Raw genomic sequence first — 25,183 nt, forward strand, 5'->3', positions numbered from 1 at the left:
GGAGAAATGTTTTCAACACTTATGGGGATGAATCCTGTACCATGATACAGTATATCTGGAGAGATTCCCCCTTTGGCCTCTAATTAATTAATGAAAATATGGGAAAGCAATAGGGATTAGGGTGGTCTAAAATGGTGGCTATGCTACTCACATAGAATTACAGGGCTAAAATGGACCCAGAGGACTTCTAGTCTACCCCCCTGCCCAAGATAGGGGACATCATATCATCCTGGACAAATGGTTATCCAATCTTTTCTTGAAAACATACACAGCAGCATACCTACATATTTTAGAGATTAGGGTATAGTAAAAGAAAATACAGTAGTTGAAGTGCAATATTATTAATTAAATCTATATGAGACACCTAAAGTGAAATTTGATAGACTAATCAAGAGTCTGTCAAAAAAGAGGCAAAAAGTATTCTATAGGGGAGAGTAAGGTTAGAACAGACAGAAGTAAAACAGAGCTAGAAGTTGGGTTATGTTATCTGGTAAAAAATATACATCTGTATTATGCTACTTTATTCATTTTAAGTAGGCATTTGAGCATGTTTCAAAGATAAAATTATAAGACAGATTCAACGCTATATCTATTAACTCTCATTTATAAAATGCATGAAAATGTTACTTTTAAAATCTTGGTCAACTTTCTAAGTTTATACCCACCCAAAGAGGGGAAAATAAATAATTGCTCTTATTACTAGGTATAACCAAATTTAACCAATAAAATGTTCATTAGTCAAAGAACAGCATATATTTAACCAAAGCAGAATTCTGTCTCCTAAAATAGCAAAAATATATTACAGTGCTCCAATATTCAGATGATATAATTTTATTTCAAATGACCCATTTGGGCCGAAGACAGCTCTTTATGTTTTATATCTTTATGTAACATGAGTTATAGAATTTTTTAAAAAGACCCAGAATTTGGATTTGCACCATTATTGGGTATTATTTGGCAAGTAGAAAAGCTTCAATTACTTAGGAATGATTTTTCATTTCTCTACAAATTGTGAAGTCCACTTTCTATGTACTGCCCACAGAGGAGCACTGAAGCAAATGCAAGCATCTTGTTCAATATTTATATAAGAGAGGCTTTATATATCTCAACTGTATTTAAATCACTCACAGCTGCACCTTTGGCACAATTCCTTATGGCATAAAATTAGGCTTGGAGAACAAAGCAGACCATAACAAGAAGCAAAGAGCAGACCAAATGTAGCACATCAATTAGAAGTAAAGCAGGGCTGAGAACTATGGAGTACAGAATCTACTTACGAATAATTCATTATTAGCTTAATTTGAGCTTCTCCTGACCTGGTCTAGCCCTGTTAATTTGAGAATAAAATATAATGAAATCAAAATAATACTAAACGAAAGAATAACTGATATTTGACAAACAGATCATATAATAATTAACTGCAGTAACTGGAAATAAGGTAATTGGAAGAAAACCCCAGGCAGCAAGATATTTGGAAGATCTTTAGCACATTTACCTGGCAAGATTTAATAGCCTTCCCTCTGCAGTTCAAGAAAGCAGGTACAATATTAAAAAATACCTTACAATATTTTGAACTATTTTGCCCTTGTGGAGAGAGCATAATCAACATGTAGCTCACGACTGTATCTTGCTGTTTTATAAGGATTTTTGCCTACAATTTGCAAAATCTTTGGTTCCTCAGATTATTTTTATTTTAGCAATTTTACTTGGGGTCCAGGATTGCAAAATTCAGTGCCAAGTTGTCTGGCTGGTTGGTGGCCTTGTGTCCTTCTTTAGGAAAGAATATGGTGTAGTTAAATAGAATTATTATTTATGTAATTTCTAAGGGATTTTATTAGAATTTTACATACTTAGTGTTGATGATGAAATACATGAACTTGAGGCTTGGTTAGTGATCTTAATAAAATAGAAGATTATTAAATGCCAGTCTGCAAGGCAATCTTTACTGACCCAGGTAAATGACTGAGGAAATGTATTTGTCCAACCTTCTTCAAACCGCCTGTGTTTTGTAAGATTATTTATGCCTATTTCAAATCTGTTTCCATGGAAACAGAAACAAAACTGGCCACCAGCTGAGTCAGCTTCTATTGCTGGTTTCCAGTTATCACAATGTTGTTTGTTTCCCTAGAAACTGATTCAAAAGTGATAAAAAATAAGTGGCAGTGGTTATTTTTATAGGAATGCAAAAAATGTCTCCTAACTAGATTCAAACCAGCTGTATTTAAGCAATTGCAGGTTTCGCATGGGCCTTTAACGGAAACAAGGCCAGGCTTCCATTTTCATTTCGTGTGAAACGGTTACCAGAAGCTGGCCAACGGGAGCAGTGGAAATGAGCAACTCTCATTTCATGCTTCTGTTTAGAGTAGTTAATTTGCAAAAAAGATTTGTTATATAAACATATTTATTTTTTCTCTAAAAATTAAGTGTACTGTTTTAATAACTAGTGGATGGAGGAATGTAATATTTTTTTTAAAAAAAATTCAGCTCTGACCAGTATATTAAATACTTCAAAACTATCTCAATCAATCTGACTCTATATTTTATAATGCACTTTGCTACAAAATTCTTTTTAATGTAAAACCGATTGAATTGCCTGGCAGACAGAATTTAAATCACATATATGTTTGAAATATATACAAATGGTTATTTAAATTTCAATAGTTACTGAAATGCATACACACCTAAATAAATAAATATTTATTTTGTGTGATATAATTCTCAATGTTTGGAGGAACTTTACGGGGTGGGCAATTGAGGAAATTGAGGGAAAGGCCTAGCCATCGTACAAAGACTATATTCTACGGTTTCAAAACCTGCCCAACCAAGGTTCCGTATCATGACAGCTGCTTTTTGGGCAGCTGCAGGACACTGCTGGCTCATATTTAAGTGATTGTCCACTAGGGCCAAGATCCCTCTCACAGTTACTACTATTGAGCAAGGTACCCCCTATACTATACCTGTACATTTGGTTTTCCTTGCCTAAATGTAGAACCTTACTTTTTTCACCACTAAATTTCATTTTGTTAGATAGCGCCCAGTGTTCGAGTCTGTCCAGATCCTCCTGTATTTTAAGCCTATCTTCTGGAGTATTGGCTATTCGTGCCAGCTTGGTGTCATCTGCAAATTTGATGAATTCCCCATCTATCCCCTCATCCAAATCGTTGATGAAGATGTTGAAGAGCACTGGGCCCAGAACAGAGCCCTGGGGCACCCCAATACACACTTCCTTCCATGAGGACCACACGCTGAGTACGGCCTGTCAGCCAGCTACGAATCCATCTGGTGGTGATGCTATCTAAACCACATTTTTCTATCTTATCAAGTAGTAGGTTGTGATCTACTTTATCAAATGCCTTACTGAAGTCCAAGTAAATTATATCTACAGCATTCCTCTGGTCCACTAGTTTTGTCACTTGGTCAAAGAATGCAATAAGGTTTGTCTGGCAGGATCTGTTTTTGACAAACCCATGTTGGCTTTAAGTAATGACTTTGTTTGCCTCTAGGTCAGACATGTCAAACACAAGGCCCGGGGGCTGGATCTGGCCTGCAAAGTGGTTTCATGTGGCCCACGAAGCCATCCTGGAAACAGTGAGGGAACGGCCCCCACTGCCTTGGCCCTGGCCCAGAGACCCTCAGATCTGTCCCACTCCTGCCCAGGCCCCCATAGGCCCCCTTGATGCAAACGATGTAGAGCTGGCCACGCCCACCCAGGCCATACGCACTCTAGCCACGCCCACCCTGGCCATACCCACCCGGCCCCCTGACGGTAACCGCAATGCTGATGCGGCCCTCAAGGAAATTGAGTTTGACACCCCTGCTCTAGGTGCTCGCTGATTCGTTATTTGATTATCTTTTCCAGAATCTTCCCAGGTATTGAGGTCAGGCTGATAGGTCTATAATTTTCTGGATCCATTTTTTTCCCTTTTTTGAAGATGGGAACTACATCAGCTCTTTTCCAGTCCTCTGGTAGTTCCCCAGTGCTCCAAGATCTTTGAAAAATATAGTTCAATGATTCTGAGATCACATCTGCCAGTTCCTTGAGAACCTTGTGGTGTAATTCATCTGGGCCTGGTGATTTGAACTCGTCTAGGCTGGACAGGTGCTCACTTACCATTTTCTTGCCTATCTTAACTTGTGTTTCTATTTTGTTTTTTATGGCACTATTTTTGATAGGTTGGTCTGTTTTTTCCCTTTGTGTAAAGCCAGATGCAAAAAATGAGTTAAATAGTTCTGCTTTCTCCTGTTGCTTGTCACCTTCTTGCCACTTTCACCCACTAATGGACCAATCATTTCCTTTACTTTTTTCTTGTTTTTTACATGTTGAAAGAAGTGTTATTTTGTTATTTTTGACTTTGGCCGCAAGCCTTAGTTCATTTTGAGCCTTAGCTTTCCTCACTTCGTCTTTGCAGGCTCTGGCTATTTGCTGATATTCTGACTTAGTTATGTGCCTCTCTTTCCACTTTCTATACTTGTCCTTTTTATCTTTCAATTTATCCGAGAGTTTTTTATGCAGCCATGCTAGTTTCTTTTGAGAGCTGTTATTTTTCCTCTTTGTTGGTATTGTGCTAGACTGGGCTTTTATTATCTCACTTTTCAAAATTTCCCAAGCTTCTTGAGTTGTTTTCTCCTTGAGGATTCTCATCCATGCAATCTTTCCCAAGCCCTCTCTAAGTTTATTGAAATTAGCTCTCTTAAAGTACAAGACTCTAGTTTGACTGTGTTCTATTGCTTGTGCTTCCATAATGCTGAATTCCAATATTGGAATTAAGTTCATTAAGAAGAAAATGAATTTCAGTGCAGCAGGAAAAATGTGATTTTAACATTTTTATTTAAACATTTAAATTACTAATTTACTTAAATGAATCAAGCCTTAAAAGTATAAGCTTTAATTTAATTAATTTTGAATATTTGGGGGTTGAAATCAGATTGTCTGAATTAAACAACTGAAATGTCTTTTTGAATGTACAGTATCTCCAAAATGTTCAAGCTCATTTTTAATTAATACAGATACTACTTTCTTCTATATGTGATACTGGCCCTTACCAGTATATACATAGCAATTATTTATTTATGCAATTATGTCTTGAGCTTTGTGTAACTCAAACTATTGTAGAATAAAAATACAGACAACATTTATATGAAATGAAATCAAAAGCAGCATAGCATAATGATTACTCAGAAGCACCAACTAAAAGCAACAGATGTTTAAATACACATCACAGAAAACATTAAAAATATTACATAGATGCAATTCTTGAAAACATTTTAGCAAATTATAAAGTTTAATATGAGTTGTGTCAATAATATATTTGTGTTTTAACTATTTCTCTGAATAGTTTAAATTAGAAGAATTTAAAAACTGAGATTTTTTTCCAGCCTTTTGGATCCACAATACAGCCCTGGCTAAAGATTAATCAAGCAACATTAAATCTATCTTATTAAAACAACAACCAAAAGTAGGATACAGTAGCAATTAATAAAGATAATACCTCAATAGATATTAAATTGTATTTAATGTTACTGAAAAGCATATAACAACAGAAGAGGGAGCTAGCTCAATTTATTAGGAAAAGATGTTCTACAATCAAAGTATTACTGAATGAAAAGGATGTGCTAAATGAAACTAATGAAAACTAATGAAAATGCAGGACACATAGTATTGTATGAATGGAGTCATTTGGTGTTCCCACATCAACCATGAGCAAGATGCTTAATATGGAGGAGACTACTTCTCAGTAGACCATGTGCTTTCCATTCAGAAAAACTCAGGTTCTAACTCAAGCGCATCTTGTTTGAAAGGTATTTCACAAGATTGAAAAAACATATCTTCCTAGAATCTTGGTGAAATTGTACAAGTCTGAGTAAATTATACTAGCCTATTATTATTATTATTATTATTATTATTATTATTATTATTATTATTATTGTTAATAATAATAATAATAATAATAATAATAATAATAATAATAATAATAATAATAATAATAATAATAAAGTTGGAAGGGACTTTGGCGGTCATCTAGTCCAACCCCCTGCTCAGGCAGGAAACCCTATACCATTTCAGGCAAATGGCTGTCCAGTCTCCTCTTAAAAACTTCCAGTGTTGGAGCATTCACCACCTCTGGAGGCAGGTTGTTCCACTGGTTAATTGTTCTAACTGTCAGGAAGTTTCTCCTTAGTTCTAGGTTGCTTCTCTCCTTGACTAGTTTCCATCCATTGCTTCTTGTCCTGCTTTCAGGTGCTTTGGAGAATAGCTTGACTCCCTCTTCTTTGTGGCAGCCCCTGAGATATTGGAACACTGCTATCATGTCACCCCTCACCCTTCTCTTCGTTAAACTACACATACCCAATTCCAGCAACTGTTCCCTATATGTTCCCTATATGTCCAGTCCCCTGATCATCTTTGTTGCCCTTCTCTGTACCCTTTCTAGAGTCTCAACATCTTTTTTACATCGTGGTGACCAAAACTGGATGCAGTATTCCAGGTGTGGCCTTACCAAGGCATTGTAAAATGGTATTAGTACTTCACGTGATCTTGATTCTATCCCTCTGTTAATGCAGCCTAGCACTGTGTTGGCCTTTTTGGCAGCTGCAACACACTGTTGGCTCATATTGAAGTGATTGTCTACTAGGACTCCGAGATCCCTTTCACAGTTACTACTATTGAGCAAGGTACCACCTATACTATACCTGTGCATTTGATTTTTCCTGCCTAAATGTAGAACCTTACTTTTTTCACCATTGAATTTCATTTTGTTAGATAGCGCCCAGTGTTCAAGTCTGTCCAGATCCTCCTGTATTTTAAGCCTATCTTCTGGAGTATTGGCTATTCGTGCCAGCTTGGTGTCGTCTGGAAATTTGATGAATTCCCCATCTATCCCCTCATCCAAATCGTTGATGATGCTGAAGAGCACTGGGCCCAGAACAGAGCCCTGGGGCACTCCACTACACACTTCCTTCCATGTAGATGCAGTTCCATTGAGGACCACATGCTGAGTATGGCCTGTCAGCCAGCTACAAATCCATCTGGTGGTGATGCTATCTAACCCACATTTTTCTATCTTATCAAGTAATAATAATAATAATAATAATTTAATTTCTATACCGCCCTTCTCCCGAAGGACTCAGGGCAGTGTACAGGGCAATAAATACAATAAAAATACAATGTACAAAAGTTAAAAAAGAATTAAACATTGTAGCCCAATTACAGTAAAAATAATAAAATTAATATTAAAATACCCCAAACCCATCAGACCAGGCCGGCTTGTTCAAATAAGTAAGTTTTTAGGTCATGGCAGAAGGAGCGAAGGTCAGGAGCCATCCGGAGCTCAACCAGTTGTGATCTACTTTATCAAATGCCTTACTTAGGTCCAAGTAAATTATATCTACAGCATTCCTCTGGTCCACTAATTTTGTCACATGGTCAAAGAATGTAATAAGATTTGTCTGGCATGATCTGTTTTTGACAAACCCATGTTGACTTTTAGTGATGACTTTGTTTGCATCAAGGTGTTCACTGATTTGTTAGAATACTTGCATTCAGTGATATATTTATTAACTTGCTATAAAAAGATAAAAATAACAACTTCTGATATAGTAGTTAAGACACCAGGAGATTGTGAGTTCTAGTCCCCACCTTAGGCACAAAGCTAGCTGGGTGATCTTGGGCCAGTCATTCACTCTCAGCCCGAGGAAGGAAGCAATGACAAATCATTTCTCAAAACCTTTTCACAAAAACTGCAGAAACTATTCCAGGCAGTTGCCAGGAGTCAATATTGACTCAAAAACACAAAATCAATCAATCAACCAGAGTGGAGCAAAACAATTGAGGGCTAGAGTAAATGATGACTGTGTTTGTTCCACATGAAGCAGCAAATTTGGACTCTGGTTGGAATAAGCAATACAAATGGAAAAAATAGGGGTATTCCTAAAACAATAATCTGTAATTCATAATGAGATTTCATATGTAGATTAATAGATATATCCTGGGAATATCAAGTTAAAAGGTACCATCTTCTGAGGGGTCCTTGATGCTCTCTGAGATTGGTTGTTTTCCTGGAGATATTTCATTACCCAAACTACATAACAACATCAGTGCTAATTTGGCACTAATGATGTTACCTAGTTTGGGTAATGAAACATCTGCAAGAAAACAACCAAGCTCAGAGAGCACCAAGGACACCTCATTTCAACCCTGAGCTACAAATATTCTCCTTTATTGGTACTATCTTCTAAAACAGGTCTTCTATATTTGGTAAATGTTTTGTGTTTTACTTAGAATCTACACATGCATCAATTACAAATAAAACCTGCCCACACAGTCATATTAATTAACTGGCTGATGCTTCAAAAGAGTATGTTTTAACACTGGAAGGATGTGAAAAGATGCAATAAGAAATGAAATTTGTGAAAGTTACGCAACCTATCAGAAGTAATTATTTCAGTGATTCTTCCCGACCTGAAAATCTGTGTGGCTAAAATAAAAGAACCGAGAAGTACGGTAAGATAAATTGGAACACCAACCTTTCAACATTAATCACAACAACTGACTCTCCAATGTTTTCAGTCAGTTCCCTTCTACAACTTAAATTAAAACACAAGTTATATAAAAAAGTTTTAAATGCTGATATACAGTATTGTAGTGCAATTGGCTATTCTATATATAAATATTAAATAAAACATAATAACATATAATGTAATGTAATGTAATATAAGTTTGGTGGCTTAGACTTTAAAAAGAAGGAAACAAGTAATAAATAGTATATCAAAAGGAAAAAAATATCTCAGGCAAAAAAGGGGATTACAACCACCCTAATAAAATAATAATAATAATAATAATAATAATAATAATAATAATAATAATAATAATAATAATAATAATAATAATAAGAAGAAGAAGAAGAAGAAGAAGAAGAAGAAGAAGAAGTTGGAAGGGACCTTGGAGGTTATCTAGTCCAACCCCCTGCTCAGGCAGGAAACCCTATACCATTTCAGACAAATGGCTGGCCAGTCTCAGTCAAATTTTCATGAACTTTTGGAACTTCAGGTATAGCTGAAATTGGAACTTTTGGAGTTCAGGTATAGCTAAAAATATAATTTCGTATGTTTGGAAAAAATTTACCATTCTGGATATAAAATCCTGGTATGTATTTCCTCTCAGCATTTCAATCAGCTCTTTTCTGCTAAAATAGAAAGATTGCTCAAAATGATGATTTCCGGTTGGAATGATTTTTTAAAAGTAATTTTTATATCTTTATTGTAATGCAATTTTCTTACTTTATATTGTTCTTTTAGTAACAGTTCAAAATTAATGATTTTTTTCTGGCAAAGTCAACTGAATGATGGCTAGTTTGGCAGTGGTACTTTTTTCAGGCAAATAAAAAAATATCTTTATTTAATTTGGGGGCTCTGCTGCAATTTAAGGTTGCTGCAGGTGCTATTTATTTTCCCCACCATAACTCTTCTGAGCATACTAAATATGCACTGCATATTTTTATACAAAAGCTGCATTAAAGACTAACAGACAAGTATTTACATAAGCAATCTTCATATTCCAAAGGAAATTTTAGCACTTGAATCAGAAATGCTGCACAGCCCAGATGTTCTTCCGTGTAGGCACTGACAAAATCTAGAACTGTTTAATTTTAAAAAGTTGTTGAATTTTCATATCATGCTCTTAGGTTTAGTTTGCCAACACATCAAGGTATTTCTAGTATCAAGAAAGGATTAAAGGAAACCAAGGTATGATAACAGCATATGCTCTAATTTGCCAAAAAAGACATCTTGTGTGTGCAGAAGATACTTGTAGGAACACAAACAGATATACAAATATGCATATTGTCAAAGCAAAGCAAAGCGAAGAGAGAAACACTGGAAACAGGAGGATAAAACAGCAGCTGTGAAGTAGGTAATAAGTGCAGAAAAAATGAAAGAGAGTTATTCTGATACTTTAAGTACTCTTTGAATTGGCAGATATGAATAGCACCATGAATGGGTCTAAAAGCCGTATTGTTTTATACTCTCAACAACAGGAATCAGATATTTTCTGTTCCTGTATTTGATAAAGCAATCTTACCTCATTTGATATATTCCAGATGTGTTAGATTACAACACCAATCACTTCAGTGAACATAGACAATGGCTTTCTTGGTTCAGTATGAGGAAAGTCAGAATTCAAAATATAAGGAGGGCATTAGGTTGTGAAGGCTGCAATTGAACCTAGCTTGCCTGCCTACTGCCATTCCCAAATTTAATTGTAAAATAGCAATAGCACTTAGACTTCTATACCGCTTCACAGTAGAGGTGACAAATAGGTTTAAGGAATTAGATCTGATAGACAGAGTGCCTGAAGAACTATGGACATGTTGTGATTCAGGGTCAGCCTGTGGGTTCGGCAGTTGGGTCGGACGACTCAGAGGAGGAGGAGGGTGTTGAAGACCTTGCTGAGGGGGTTGAAGATCTTGCTGATGAGAGCCCTCAGCCAGGCCCCTCCCACTTGGTCACCACGGAGACCCAGCTGTGTGAGCTTGACAACGTGGATGAAGATGACCCACAGCTGGCCCTGTTCAAGGACACCCGACGCAGGAGGCAGTCAATTAGGAGTAAACAGAGGAAGGCAATGGGGCTCCTCGGAAGGAGGCAGAGAGAAGCCACGCCCTGAACTCTATATAAGGGGAATGTGTCGGAGGGCTGGTTTCCTGAAGGCAACCGCTTGGATAGTTCCTGTTTCTTAAAGCTCCTGTTTCTTGGTTCGTGTCTTGTCTTGCTCTGTTTTATGTGAATAAATTTGGCAGGCTTTATTCCAGCCTCTTGCCGTTTGTAAAGGGGTTGTCCCTGCTTTTGCTGCAGGGCCGGTAGCAGGCTAGTACAGAACAGGACAGAGGTTCGCAACATTGTACAACAGGTAGCAACCAAAACCATCCCAAAGAAAAAGAAATGCAAGAAAGCAAAATGGCTGTCTGAAGAAGCTTTGCAAATAGCTGAGGAAAGGAGGGAAGTGAAAGGCAAGGGAGAAAAAGAAAGATATGCCCAATTGAATGCAGAATTCCAGAGAATAGCTAGAAGAGATAAGAATGCCTTCTTAAATGAACAGTGCAAAGAAATAGAAGAAAACAATAGAATAGGGAGGACCAGAGATCTTTTCAAGAAATTGGAGAGATGAAGGGAACATTTCATGCAAAAAGAGGCATGATAAAGGACCAAAATGGCAGGGACCTAACAGAGGCAGAAGAGATTAAGAAGAGGTGGCAAAATTACACAGAAGAACTATACAAGAATGAGCTTAACGTCCCTGATAATCACAATGAGGTGGTCACTGACCTTGAGCCAGACATCCTAGAATGTGAAGTGAAGTGGGCCTTAGAAAATCTGAGCAACAACAAAGCTAGTGGAGGTGACAGTATTCCAGCTGAGCTATTCAAAATCTTAAAAGACGATGCAGTAAAAGTGCTACACTCAATTTGCCAGCAAATTTGGAAAACTCAACAGTGGCCACAGGATTGGAAAAGATCAGTTTACATTCCAATTCCAAAGAAAGGCAGTGCCAAAGAATGTTCAAACTATCACACCATTGCACTCATTTCGCATGCTAGTAAAGTTATGCTTAAAATCCTACAAGCTAGATTCCAGCAGTATGTGGATCGAGAACTACCAGAAGTACAGGCAGGATTTCGAAGAGGCAGAGGAACTAGAGATCAAATTGCCAACATACCCTGGATCATGGAGAAAGCTAGAGAGTTCCAGAAAAACATCTACTTCTGCTTCATTGACTATGCTAAACCCTTTGATTGTGTGGATCATAACAAACTGTGGCAAGTTCTTAAAGAGATGGGTGTACCAGACCATCTTATTTGTCTCTTGAGAAACCTATATGCGGGCCAAGAAGCAACAGTGAGACCTGGACACGGAACCACTGATTGGTTCAAAATTGGGAAAGGAGTCCGGCAAGGCTGTATACTGTCGCATTGCCTATTTAACTTATATGCAGAGCACATCATGAGAAAGGCAGGGCTAGATGAATCAAAAGTTGGAATTAAGATTGCTGGAAGAAATATCAACAACCTAAGATATGCAGATGATACCACTCTAATGGCAGAAAGTGAAGAGGAACTAAAGAGCCTCTTGTTGCGAGTGAAGAAGGAGAGTGCAAAACTTGGGTTGAAACTAAACATTAAGAAAACCAAGATCATGGCATCCAGCCCTCTCAATTCCTGGCAAATAGATGGGGAGGAAATGGAGGTAGTGACAGATTTTATTTTCCTGGGCTCCAAGATCACTGCAGATGGGGACTGTAGCCAAGAAATTAAAAGACGCTTGCTCCTCAGGAGGAAAGCTATGGCAAATCTAGACAGCATACTAAAAAGCAGAGACATCACCCTGTCAACAAAAGTGCGTGTAGTCAAGGCTATGGTCTTACCAGTTGCAATGTATGGCTGTGAAAGTTGGACCATAAAAAAGGCTGAGCGCCAAAGAATTGAGGCCTTTGAACTCTGGTGCTGGAAAAGACTCTTGTGAGTCCCTTGGACTGCAAGGCGATCAAACTGGTCAGTCCTAGAGGAGATCAACCCTGACTGCTCTTTAGAAGGCCAGATCCTGAAGCTAAAACTCAAATACTTTGGCCACCTAATGAGAAGGAAGGACTCACTGGAGAAGAGCCTAATGCTGGGAAAGATTAAGGGCAATAGAAGAAGGGGACGACAGAGAATGAGGTGGCTGGATGGAGTCACTGAAGCAGTAGGCGTGAGCTTAAATGGACTCCAGAAGATGGTAGAGGACAGGAAGGCCTGGAGGAACGTTGTCCATAGGGTCGCGATGGGTCGGACACGACTTCGCAACTAACAACAACAACTGCTTCATAGTGCTTTACAGCCTTCTCTAAGAGGCATATTGCCCGCAACAATCTGGATCCTCATTTTACCAACCTAAGTAGGATGGAAGTCCGAGTCAACCTTGAGCTGGTGAGAATTGAACTGCAGGCAGCTGACAATCAGCAGAATTAGAATTAGCAGTTTGGCGGGTCGAATCCCAAGTGCCGCGTAACAGTGAGCACCTGTTACTCGTCCCAGCTTCTGCCAACCTAGCAGTTCGAAAACACGTAAAAATGCAAGTAGAAAAATAGGGACCACTACGGTGAGAAGGTAACAGCGTTCCATGCGCCTTTGGCGTCTAGTCATGCCGGCCACATGACCATGAAGACGTCCTCGGACAAGCGCTGGCTCTTTGGCTTTGAAACGGAGATGAGCACCGGCCCCTAGAGTCAGAAACGATTAGCACGCATGTGCGGGGGAACCTTTACCTTTACTGCATTCTAACCAATGTGCCATCACACAGAACCATGCATGGGTTCTATGATTTAAAATCCATTACTCGCTTTCTTCCTTTCCTTTTTACTTTACTATCTTGTCTCATTTAAAAAAAAGTTTTGAAGAACTTGAAAGCTTACTACTACTAATGTTTTCCATAATATAGTTTGAGGATATTTTTTATGGCCAATAAAGCTACTCTTTCATTAAATATAGAATTAATGTAAATATAAAATATTCATTTAATAATAAATGTAAATCCCCAATGATTTAATGTTATATATGGTCATTCAAGACTAAATTGTTCACATGAATAGTCAGTAATTTCAAAAAGCCTTTCTTTGGATTATTTTTATTCATCCTCCCTTTTTTTACTTATGCCAACTTTTGGCTGCATCCTTCAATAATCACTTTCAATTTGATTTATATATGCTACATCTGGGGAAGACAAGTGGGAAATGCAATGGGAAAAGATATTAACTGCACCATGGGACTGGTCACACCTCCTCACATCTAGTTCTGTCACAAATAAAAGTTTCCCAATATAGTCTGGACAGACACGAATGCCAAATCTCCTTGCATAGCAGATTACTAGTTTCGTATTTAATGTTAAGCTACTTACATACTGTCTTTCTGACATAAATTCTTTAAAGGTCCATTAACAAGTCAAGACAAATGTTTAGAAACAATATGATGTGAAACATAACATTATTTTCAAACCTGCAATAAGTACTAAAATACTAATGTATCAAATGAGTCCAGATATCATGCTAAATTCACTCTGGAGAACACATTCCAGAAATGTAGTCTTTATATACAGATGGCCTTATCTTATCCCTCATACCCATAACATTCTTGGAACAAGATTCATGAAATTACCTTTAAGAACTATGATATTAATATGAAAGAAGACAGTCCTTCAGTTAATTGGTCTTAAGCGCTCTCTCTCTCTCTCTCTCTCTCTCTCTTTCTTTCCCTCCCTCCCTCCCACAATTCCCTTTTCCATCAGTTTTGGAAGGTGAGATTGATATAAATATTAAACTTTTAAAAAGTCAATATCTTATTTAATAAAGACAATAGCAATGATACTTTTTTCTCATTGCAGCCATTGTCCCTCTTATCCCTCTTCCCAAATCTACCAGGTATATAGAAAACCTTGGTAGGTAAATATTATACAAAATATTTTATCAGGTTCATGATATGCAGCATTATAGGTTTTTAATGGGAGTACTGATCCTGTCTCTAATATTTTATTTGTGCACCAATTCATCTCATAGTTGTACAGTGAAAGAGATTAAATCAGAGAGAGACTAATTGCTTTTGGACATTAAAAAGAAGACTCATCTCCCTTTAGTGAATGGAAGAGATTAGTGAATCACAACCCAGTTAAATCAGTATCAGTATAAGCATCTGGTGACCACTGAACATCAACTGGAGTGACAGAAGAGAGTATAGCTTTGATTTTCATGCACACATAATTGCATTTCCCTATCTCGTGAGCAAACAGAGGTACAGTATATTTCAATGTTAACATTTCCCTAAATTTTGTAGTGCAGTTCAATCTACAAAAAGCTATACAAGAAGGAAAAATATAAGCCAGTTGGGAAATTTGGCTTTGATGGCAGCATATAAAAAATAAAACTAAAATTTCTATTTCTGTATTATAGTATGGTATATTTAGATAACTGCTATATAAAAGTATATTGAGTGTAGCGATAGCACATTGTATGTAGCTCCTACTTGGTTGGATGTGATGGTTTGCTGGGTGCTTTAAATCAGAGTTCCTAGCTTGCAGAAAAATGGGGGGGGGGAAAGCACGCTTGCTATAAAACTGGGCTTCTATTATGCTTGTAGAATCTGACTAAAAAGTGCTAGAACTGTACTGTATTATCAGAACAAGTATTATCTTTATCACTAGCCAGGAATACTGATATATGGTGCAAATATGACTAAAGCTGAGGACCTAGTCTACTCTTTTTTTAAATAAAAAAGTTACTAAAAGCATTATTTTAATAAAATCAATATTCATGGAACCATATTTTGCCAATCATAGTTATAAGACTGTAACCTGGAATGTAAGAGGAATGTACAACGAAACACATGAATTAATAAGAGGGAGGGAGAGAGGGAGGGAGGGAGGGAGGGAGGGAGGGAGGGAGGGAGGAAGGAAGGAAGGAAGGAAGGAAGGAAGGAAGGAAGGGCTAAATCTCAAAATGAGCTGAGGTTTCAAAGAGGTACCATTAATGGGGTATATTAAAAAAAGTTAGAAGCTACATAGCAGAAAATAATTTTTATATTTTACTGGCTGTGATCAGACCATGTTTGGAATATCTTGCTAAGTTCTGGGGATCATAGTTCAAAAAGGACAGTGCAAATTGGAGCAATTTCAGACAGCTACCAAAATGGTAAAGGTGTGGAAACAAATTGTCCCCATGAAGGACAGTTAAAGAAGTTGAGTATTGTTTAAGCTACCAAAAAAAAGATCAATTGAAGATATTGTAAATCTTCAAATAGCCTAAGTGTTGTCATTCAAAAGACAAAGCAGATTATTATCTGTTGATCAAGAACGCAGGACCCAAATTCATGAGTTAAAAGAACAAGGAAGGAGGTGCAGGATAGGAATTTCCTGATTGTATGAAACTGCATGAAATAGGTTGCTACATGATGTGTTGAATTCTCTCTCGTTAGAAATCTTCAAACAGAGGCTGGACAGCCTCTCAGTCAGGAATGTTCTAGCAAATCCTGAACTGAACAGAGAGCTTGACTAGATGACTTCTAAGGTCTCTTTCAATAATATGAGGAGAGAAGAGAAGAGGAGGTAGGATATTTGTGGAATTAACAGACGGGAAAATGTAATATTTATAAAATATGTTGGATAAATAAAGCATAGAAGTAAAATGAAAAATTATACAACTCAATGTGATGATCAGATGATATACAGGGATGAAACGATGGGAATGGTGTATGAGATGAGTATAGGTAATCCTCAAGCTATGATCATAACTGAGCCCACAATTACAGTTCTAAGTTGTGACAGTCGTAAAACTGGTTACTACATGACCAGACCCGATTTTATGACCTTGTTTTGCAGCAGTTGTTAAGCGAATGCCACAGACATTAAGTAAACCCATTGCTCTCTGTGGGGAAGTTTTTGCCGGAAATCGAAAATATGAATGGACTTCAAATTATGACTTAAACTAGGGAGCCAAGATGGTGGAGAGGCAGCAAAGGCTGTAAAGAGCTCCTCCAAAAGTAAAGGTTTTATTTTATTTTACTTTATTTTTATTTTAACTTTTTAACCTCTTTTAATATTGTATTTTAACCTACCTCTTTTAAACTTTTTAAACCCATTTTTAACCCATTTCAACCTTTTAAACCATAGTTTTAAACTTATTTTTAAACCTGTTTTAACAAACCTGAATGGGGAAAAGAAGGAAGAGACAGCACTCTGCAGCAGAAAGTATATCCAAGCCTTTGAAGCAGCAGAAAATGGAGGATTATATTGCAAACAGACAGTCTGCTCCAGTAAGTAACTCATTCGCAGGCACCTTATCAGATAAATTTAATTTATGTGACTCATTGGAATGGGACTTACAAACCGAACTGGAGAGCAGACAGCGTGTGGAGTTGTCCTCCTCCCTCTTGGAGAATGGCTCCCCTCCTTGGAATCTGGCAACAGCCTCTTTTACACAGGAGGGAGATGTAGCAAATTTGAAGGGGGAAAATGTGACAGACTTCCTCTCTAGACAATGTTTGCTTACAGCTCAAACTGTAAACTCAATATATAATCTCTTGTCAATTGTCATGGATAAGGTTGATTGTCTGAAAGAGTCTTTTGCAGAGTTTGTTAGGAGCCACCCAAATACTGTGGAAGGACTTGGGAGGATAACCATGGACAGACATGGGATGGCCAACTCAGAAGGTGAAAGTAGAGAAGGACCTTGTTCTCCTCCCAAAAATTTGAACACCTACAGAGAAAACACTCAATCAGGCAAAGGTCTAAGAGATGACCAATATAACTACAGTCCGCAAACTAACCAGGTTACTTTGCAAATTTATGACAAGAGAGTAAATAGAGGGCGTTGGAGCAATAGAAAAGCTATTAGGCTGTCCCTGAGCCAGCTGCTCCGCTGTGAATTCACTCTGATAGATCTACTACATGTAGAGTGGCTGCCAGCAAGAACACAATGTATGAGAATTCTCCTATCATTCAAGCAGCCCACAATTCCCTCCATGCTCTTCAGAATGAAGCCCTTTCTGAGCTTTTTCTCTATATTTCCAATAAGGGTCTTTTGCTCAGAAAAAGTGTGCCCACTCCTGAAACAGCGTCACCAAGAGGGAACTGTCGCTTTAAATCTAGGCTGCAACAGCCCTCACACTACTAAGCCTGAGGCTGCTGCAACTGAACTGACCCTGAGAAAGCAAAGAAGCAATATACGAACTGTGTTACCCACAGCTGCAGGAACTGCTGAGGATGTGCCAGAGGAAATGTTGATTGACCTATTCAGTGCATTGCCAGAACCTGAGCAAGTTAACATCATTCAAAGATTGGACGACCTAAAAGAGGCACTGACAACAACCCAATCTACAGCAAAGCCTCTATTTAATTTGGCTCCACTAAACACGCAACCAGCCCTAAAAACAAAGAACAAAGGGAGACCCTCTGGTGGGCTATGCATTCTTATAAAGGAAGAATTGCAATGGCAGGGAGAGAAATTATATAACGAAGATAAGTATCCGTACTTTCTAGCTGTCAAATTTGAATATGACCAGTTTGAGTTAATATTGGTAAATGTGTACATTCCTCCAAGCACATCCCAGCACTATAATTTTGAATATTGGATGGGCTTGGAAGTTATCTTAGAAGATATATCTATACTGTACCCTCAGTCCATAGTGGTATTATTAGGAGATCTGAACGCTAGACTGGGTCCCTCTCTGTATGAGCTTGCCCAGAAGAAGGGAATCCCAGGGGAGTTCTTTGATAACCATCCTCAGTGGCTCTCGAGAGACTGTAAAAGTAATGCCGCTGGCCTGCTCCTAGTCTCCTTAATTTTTAAGGGTAATCTCCAAATTTTGGGAGGTAAGGACAAGAATTATACATACCCTTATACATACCACTCAGCCAATTCAAGTAGTGTACTGGATCTCTTTTGTGTGTCTAGAGATAAGGCTGACCTCTTCTCAGAGGTCACAGTACACCTTAGTGACAATAGCGACCATGAGCCTGTAAGTGTGACATTGCGAGGCCGCTCAGATTTAAGACCATATAACATGGCTGACAGATGGCTCACCAAAAAGGTAGAGGTGACCCAAAATAAAAGGTTAATTTGGGCCAAAGTTGATACTAAGGCAATATTAGAATGCCTTAAAACAGAGAATGCTACTAAGTGGGCTAGAACAATACAGTCATCTACTACTGACTGGATGTCAGCCTTCAATGCATTCTCCAATCTGTGTAACATACTGAAGAAACACCTAACAGCTAAACCTACTACAAAAAGAGCCCAAGTGGGTAGACCTCGCTGGTTTGATCCTGATTGCCAGCGACAGAAAAAGAAATTGAAGGCAGCCATGAGGCTTGCCCAGAGGAATCCTACTGCCCATATACAAGCTAAGATGCTGCACACAAGAAGGGAATATAAAAAAACTATAACATTAAAGAAAAAACGTTTTGCCATTTCAATCTGGTCAGAACTTGAGTTGGCTGCCAGAAGTCATAATTCAGTATTATTTTGGCACTCAGTAGCAGGTATTCTGAAGGAACGGAGATTTGCATTTGACATACCAATCTCTGCTGTGGACTGGGAGAATTATTATCAGTGCTTGTTTGCCCCCACCGAACCGGTAAAGAAATTATTTTTAAACAGTGATTTGGTAAATCCTAGAACTCTCCCCCCTTGGCCACCAGTCTCAGAAAAGGAGATACAGTCCATCATTAAAAGCTTAAAGAGCAATAAAGCCCCAGGCGAGGATTTTTTACCAGCAGAATTATTTAAGAAATTTCCCAACTGGTGGGGCCCTGTATTAGCAGGTCTTTTTACACACATAAATAACACCTGCCATATACCAGACGGGTGGAAGATGGCAATAGTTGTCCCTATATATAAAAAAGGGAATAAAAAGGATCCTAGTAATTATAGGCCCATCAGCCTGATTGACATTGTAGCAAAAATATATGCTAGGTACCTTTTGAACAGAATTGAAATCTGGGTAGAGGAAAACAACATCCTCACAGAAGAACAAGCAGGTTTTAGACAGAACAGATCTACTATTGATAACTGCTTTGTTTTGAACCATCTAATTGCCAAATATGCCTATAAGAGGAGACCCCTGTTTGCTGCTTTTATAGATCTTACAGCAGCATTTGATATGGTAAATAGAGACGTACTATGGAGTAAATTGACATCTCTTAAAATAGAACCCAGACTTCTGGCTTTGATTAAAGCCCTTTACACAAGTACCTGTTTGAGGGTGCGGTATGGGGTTAATGGGGCCCTGACTGACTAACAGGACTTAAACTACAAAAAATATTATTTAGAACTTATTGACTCCATTATGTTTGCATGGAAAAGGACTGTCAAAAACAGCATTTTGTTGGAGATAAGAATAATGCTACTTTAAAATGTGTTTCCATAATGTCCTGAACATATCAAGTTTTGGGAGAACGTAATGGCTAAAAAAGCTAAAAAGCTAAAATTCTGATTATAAAGGTGCAAATAGTAGACAATTGTGAAACTTTGGGAAATGCATCAGGCTTTGCTCTTTGGTTAGTTATTGAAAAATGTGTGAATGTCCTTAATCAAAGAACAGAAACTGCTTCTAGAAATTGTGCTTGAGATGGAAAAAAACTGAAACTGACTTTGGGTTTTGCTAATTAGGTAGGCTTGTTGTTATAGAAATGGCTAGCATATAGTAGCACATAAAAGTAAAAAGTTGAGGCTATAATGTTATTATCCTATTCTACTGTGCTACAATGATTTGGAGTCAGTGCTTTTCTTTCTTTTCCCTCTTTACCATACACATTTTTCCCTTCCCTTTTTCTTCCCCCATTTTCCCACTACTTCATTTTGTTTTGTATTTTTATCCTTATAAATATAATAAAATTACTTAAAAAAGAGAAATACATGAATATGAGAAAGGAAGTTTATTGCATGTTGCTTTGGAGCATGTGAGTAGTCCTAAATTAGAAAACATTTTATGTGGGCATGCTGAAGGTTGGATGCTGATAAAAGTAAGCCATAGATAAAAATAAATGGAATTATTAACAAAATGTTCAACACTGAACACAAGTAAAGTCAATTTTGTTTAGTCATAAATTGTGTCTAATATCTGAGTAGCTCTACTTTTCCAAGATATTGTAACTGCCAGAAGCTCGCTATACAATGTTTTACATTTGTAGCATATTACTTTTTGGTTGTGCTATGTTCCTCTGATTTCCCATAGATAAATCACAATGTTTTATTTTGTTTATGTACTAATTTTTAAGAAATTCAAAAATCAGGTGTCAAACATTTAAGGAAATTTTTTGAAGAAACACCAACCAATCCCAACAATGTAATGTTATATAATAATTTATCTATGGAGTCTGGCTTTTGATATACACACTCTCTCTCTCTCTCTCTCTCACTGTGTGTGTGTGTGTGTACATATCTATCTATCTATCTATCTATCTATCTATCTATCTATCTATCATCTACACAGAGAGAGAGAGAGCACAGAGAAAGACACAAACACACACACACACACACACACACACACACAGAGAGAGAGAGAGAGAGAGAGAGAGAGAGAGAGAGAGGGACATGTGGAGGTCGGTGTGTGTAGGGGGTGTAGTTCCATGAATATATATAGTTTTTAATGTTTGAAGACATGCAATTAGGCCAGAGCTGATAATCTCTTGGGAATCCAATTTATTTAAAAAAGGACCACCTAATCAATACCTGGAGAAGTGTCCCACAAGTACCACAGTGACTTGCCATCAAAATGATCTGTAGTGACCATCAACAGAATATAGCAGAAACAATTTAATTCATAACAAGTATCTAACTTCCTTTTCAAATCTAGAGACATCCTTTTTCATATCTTACAGAGCTTTAAGCCAACAATATGATTTGTCAGAAAATGCAACTGTCTCCTAAAAACATTAAAACAGCCATTTTTTACTCACAAAAAATATTTGAAAGTTTCATAATGTATACAGGTTATTCAATTCTGTTGGTTCAATGTGTTTTTGCTTATAAATCAAATGTACTACACAGGATTGTGATGGGGGTGTGTTCTTATTTGGGCCATCAAATCAATTTTTGTTCAAAGCTCCCTGGAGTTGAGTAAAGAGGGGTAGGCAACCTTGGCTCTTTTATCTCAGGAATTCTGGGAGTTGAAGTCCACGAGTCATAAAAGAGCCAAGGTTGCCTACCCCTGCCCTAGCCTTAATCCAGCACTTTGACCAACTGGTCCTCCAGCAAGTATAGGTAAATGTAATATAAAACAGAAATTATATTTTAAATTATTTTTTCATATATTTATTTCAATGCAAATCCCATTTTGGCAATTCAAAGAAATTTGTAGGCAAAGAAATTTTTCGCTATTAATTTACTGCATTTTAAAGAAATTTTACTTCCTTCCCTTCAAGAAAATGTTACCACACAACTGGCAAATCTGATAATAAACAATATACTACGAGTATCTCATCCTTGACTTATATTTCCTGGGTGACTCTTTTTAAAATGATGCCAAAATTGGACTAGTCGTTCTGCATAAATCAACTAATTTGAGCAAAGTAATAGACAGTGATATTAGAGTACCTCAATAGCAAGAGTAGAAATGGAAGCTTAGTTTTGATAAAGTGATCTTTGGATCTTCATATTATGCTTTTATTTTATATGTAGCTTGCATTAGTTCCTCATGAATCTGCTAATGGAGTCCAAAAATCTATTATTTATTGCAACACCATCTCTTATAGACTTTTAGCAGACAACTCCCTTGTGTTTACAATATTTCTGCATCTAAAACCTCTTAGCATGGTAGAGATGCTGGATTCCATTTGTGTAATGTGAAATACACACGCACATGCATACATTCTATTTGTGATATATGTATCCACTAAAATATATATACCTATCATTTTGGATATAGTTTTATTTTATTTTGCATTACAATCTTAAACAACTAACTGGAAAACCATTAATATAAAATAGCTGAAATGACAGACCTCCATGTTGTACTTTTCTACTGTTCTCCTCAAGGGATCAACAACTTGCCAACAAATCAAGATGCAAAGATCTATCAGTAGCATTCCTCCAACGATTACCATTAGTTTTTGGTCCTTAATGATCTATGGAAACAAAATAGAGAATATAGGAGGATATTTACATTAGATTCAGAGGTTCCCCTAGAGACTTTGTTAAGAGCCATAAATCAGACTATGCACACTGCTAATGAGGCATTTTAATTATGCATGGATAAGATCCTCAGTTACTTGACCATAGTAAAAGTCATTTCACAAGCTACATTTATTTGATTTTTTTGTTTGCTGGCACAGTCTAAAAAACACAAATATATAAATCAAACAGAATGATGAGAATAAAAACCCTGGAATTTAATACATTCTTCATAAACAGAAAACACCTTAATTTTTTTTCTTGCATAAATTCACACTTAAATAATTCAGGATAAATTACAGTTAAATTTTAAGTCAGGTTGTTTTTGAAATTTTGCCTACCCTTACACATGATAATAATATAAAAACATATTGATAAACTGCATTGAAACAGGATCTCCAATTCTATAAAGCAAAATAAGGAATCACCAGTGTTTTTTTTTGTCATAGAATGCACTGGCATGGAGTTCCGGCACCTTTTTTCCAAGTTTTCAAAGTAATTTTTGAAAATTTGATGTTTGGTCCACGTGGATTTGAATTGCCCTGTTGAGCATAGCAGGTCAATGGCAAAATCATAAAAAACGGTGCAGGTGGGCTGCTTGTGTGTTGAGTCTGATGCATGCGTACTTCGTCCGCACTGTTTGTGATGGCGCTGCTCGGCTTGTGATTGGTTGTGTGGCCGCATGCTGAGTGCTTACTACCAGCAGTGACCGTTACGTTTCATTACACAACTGACATGTGTGGATGTGTGTACAGTAATTGACTATGCGCGAAAGGTAAATAATTTCTTATTTTAAAAAATCGTTGGTGAATTGAAAATCTTTTTAAAACTTTTAGTGTAAAAGTGTGACCCCAAATTTAAAAATGAAAAAAAAATATTACTAATTACTTCTCAACCACTGGTCCTGCTAAGAACTGAATATATACTTTTTTAAAAATAAAAGATTAACAAGATGTGAGTTCCGGCACCTTTTTTCGTACAAAAAAAGCACTGGGAATCACTCTCTTGCTATATTTAATTTATGATATATACAGAGTTCAAGAACAGAGCAGAGTGAAGTCTCAGTTGCATCATATGTTTTGTTTAATGTATTATACATCTCAGCCTCTTATATGTACCTATGTGTGTGCACATGTGTGCCTTTCAGTCAGCGGTAACTCCTGGCCATTGCCTGAACTATTCCCTTAGTTCTATATAGGCAAGATTTCAGAAATGATTTACTACTGCCTTCTTCCCAGGACTGAGCAAAACAACTGGCCCAAAGTACCCCAACTGGTTTTGTCCCATAGTGGGACTAAAACTCAGTTTCCTTATTTCTAGCCTAGAACCTTAATCACTACACTAAATTGGCTCTCCCCAAGTACCTTTAGTGACAATTCAAATTGCTTAAGATTAAAATCTTATCCCTATCCTAATCAAAAAAAAATTCTCTTCAGCATAATCCACTAAAAGTAGGGCTGAAGGCAAGAGAGTGAGTGAGTGGTCAAAAGTGAATGGAGGGATCAACCCTTCTCTCTCTCTCTCTCTCTCTCTCTCTCTCTCTCTCTCTCTCTCTCTCTGCTCTTCTATTTTTTTTCTGCCATCAGTTCCTCACTATTTTTTTTCTGCCCAGCAGAAAGTTGGAAGTGACACATCTCTCTTGCTAGAAGGCAACTATTATTAGTTTTTTTGCAAAAAGGCTGTCAAAATTCGATTGAGGTTACATGAATAAGCTGAAGTCTGTAAATTGCTCAAACCTGTTTTAAATATTTATTTTATGTAGTTCATGTTCTCACTATACTACATTTAACAGAAACCACTGGAGTTAATTGTGAGTCCACAGTAAATCAGTTGCATTTAGAGACTTGCACTTATTCATGATCTAACTTAATTCTTACTATTTTGAATGGATTTTGAAATGACATTAATTTATTACCATAATTCTATATGTACTTTCAGAAATATGAAACTTTGATTTCAGTAGGTCTTGCCCCCAAGTATACATTTACATAATCCTGGATCGGATACAACCCCAATACATCTTGTCCTAGTTTGGAGATGGGCAACCTGTGGCTTTCAGCCGAATTTCAAAAGCCCTTCAAGCAAAAGTTTAATTTGATACATTAAATGTGTATGCTCCCACATGCATTCAAATCATGGAAGTTTATGAAAACTATGGCCAAAATGTTCACAGTAAAACAGTATAATACTGAAAGAAGGTTCCTGACAAAAATATTGCTACAAATTGCCCAACCAACCACACTTCTAGTGCCATAATTTAATAATACCACCAAAACCAGCAGCAACTGTATAACAATTATTCAATAATATACAATTAACAGTCTAATTTACAATGATGAATTCAATTACGCAAAGCCCACTAGAATAGCTTGGTTTTCATGACTTTCTGGAAGGGCAAAAGTGATTACTCTGACAAAAACCAATCAGTCTTCTGAATTGGAAAGGACAGGGAGAGGGAGAGAAGGGGGAAACAGGAAAAGAAAGAAAAAAAGAGGATGT

The 25,183-nt window shown here is 37.2% G+C and overlaps 1 protein-coding gene across 1 annotated transcript in view; it reads right to left on the bottom strand.

The window, feature by feature from the left end:
* The window catches only part of GABBR2 (gamma-aminobutyric acid type B receptor subunit 2), a gene marked incomplete at its 5' end in the record, with an annotated part of 404,913 nt that overhangs the window by 102,510 nt on the left and 277,220 nt on the right, over positions 1–25,183 (bottom strand). The window contains one exon of the mRNA XM_081324279.1: positions 22,516–22,638. Within this exon, the coding sequence (XP_081180405.1) occupies positions 22,516–22,638 (123 nt within the window). The remainder of the gene's footprint in view (positions 1–22,515; positions 22,639–25,183) is intronic.

The sequence above is a fragment of the Vipera berus genome (genome assembly GCF_964194415.1).
Source record: "Vipera berus genome assembly, chromosome: 3".
Classification (NCBI taxonomy): Eukaryota; Metazoa; Chordata; class Lepidosauria; order Squamata; family Viperidae; genus Vipera; species Vipera berus.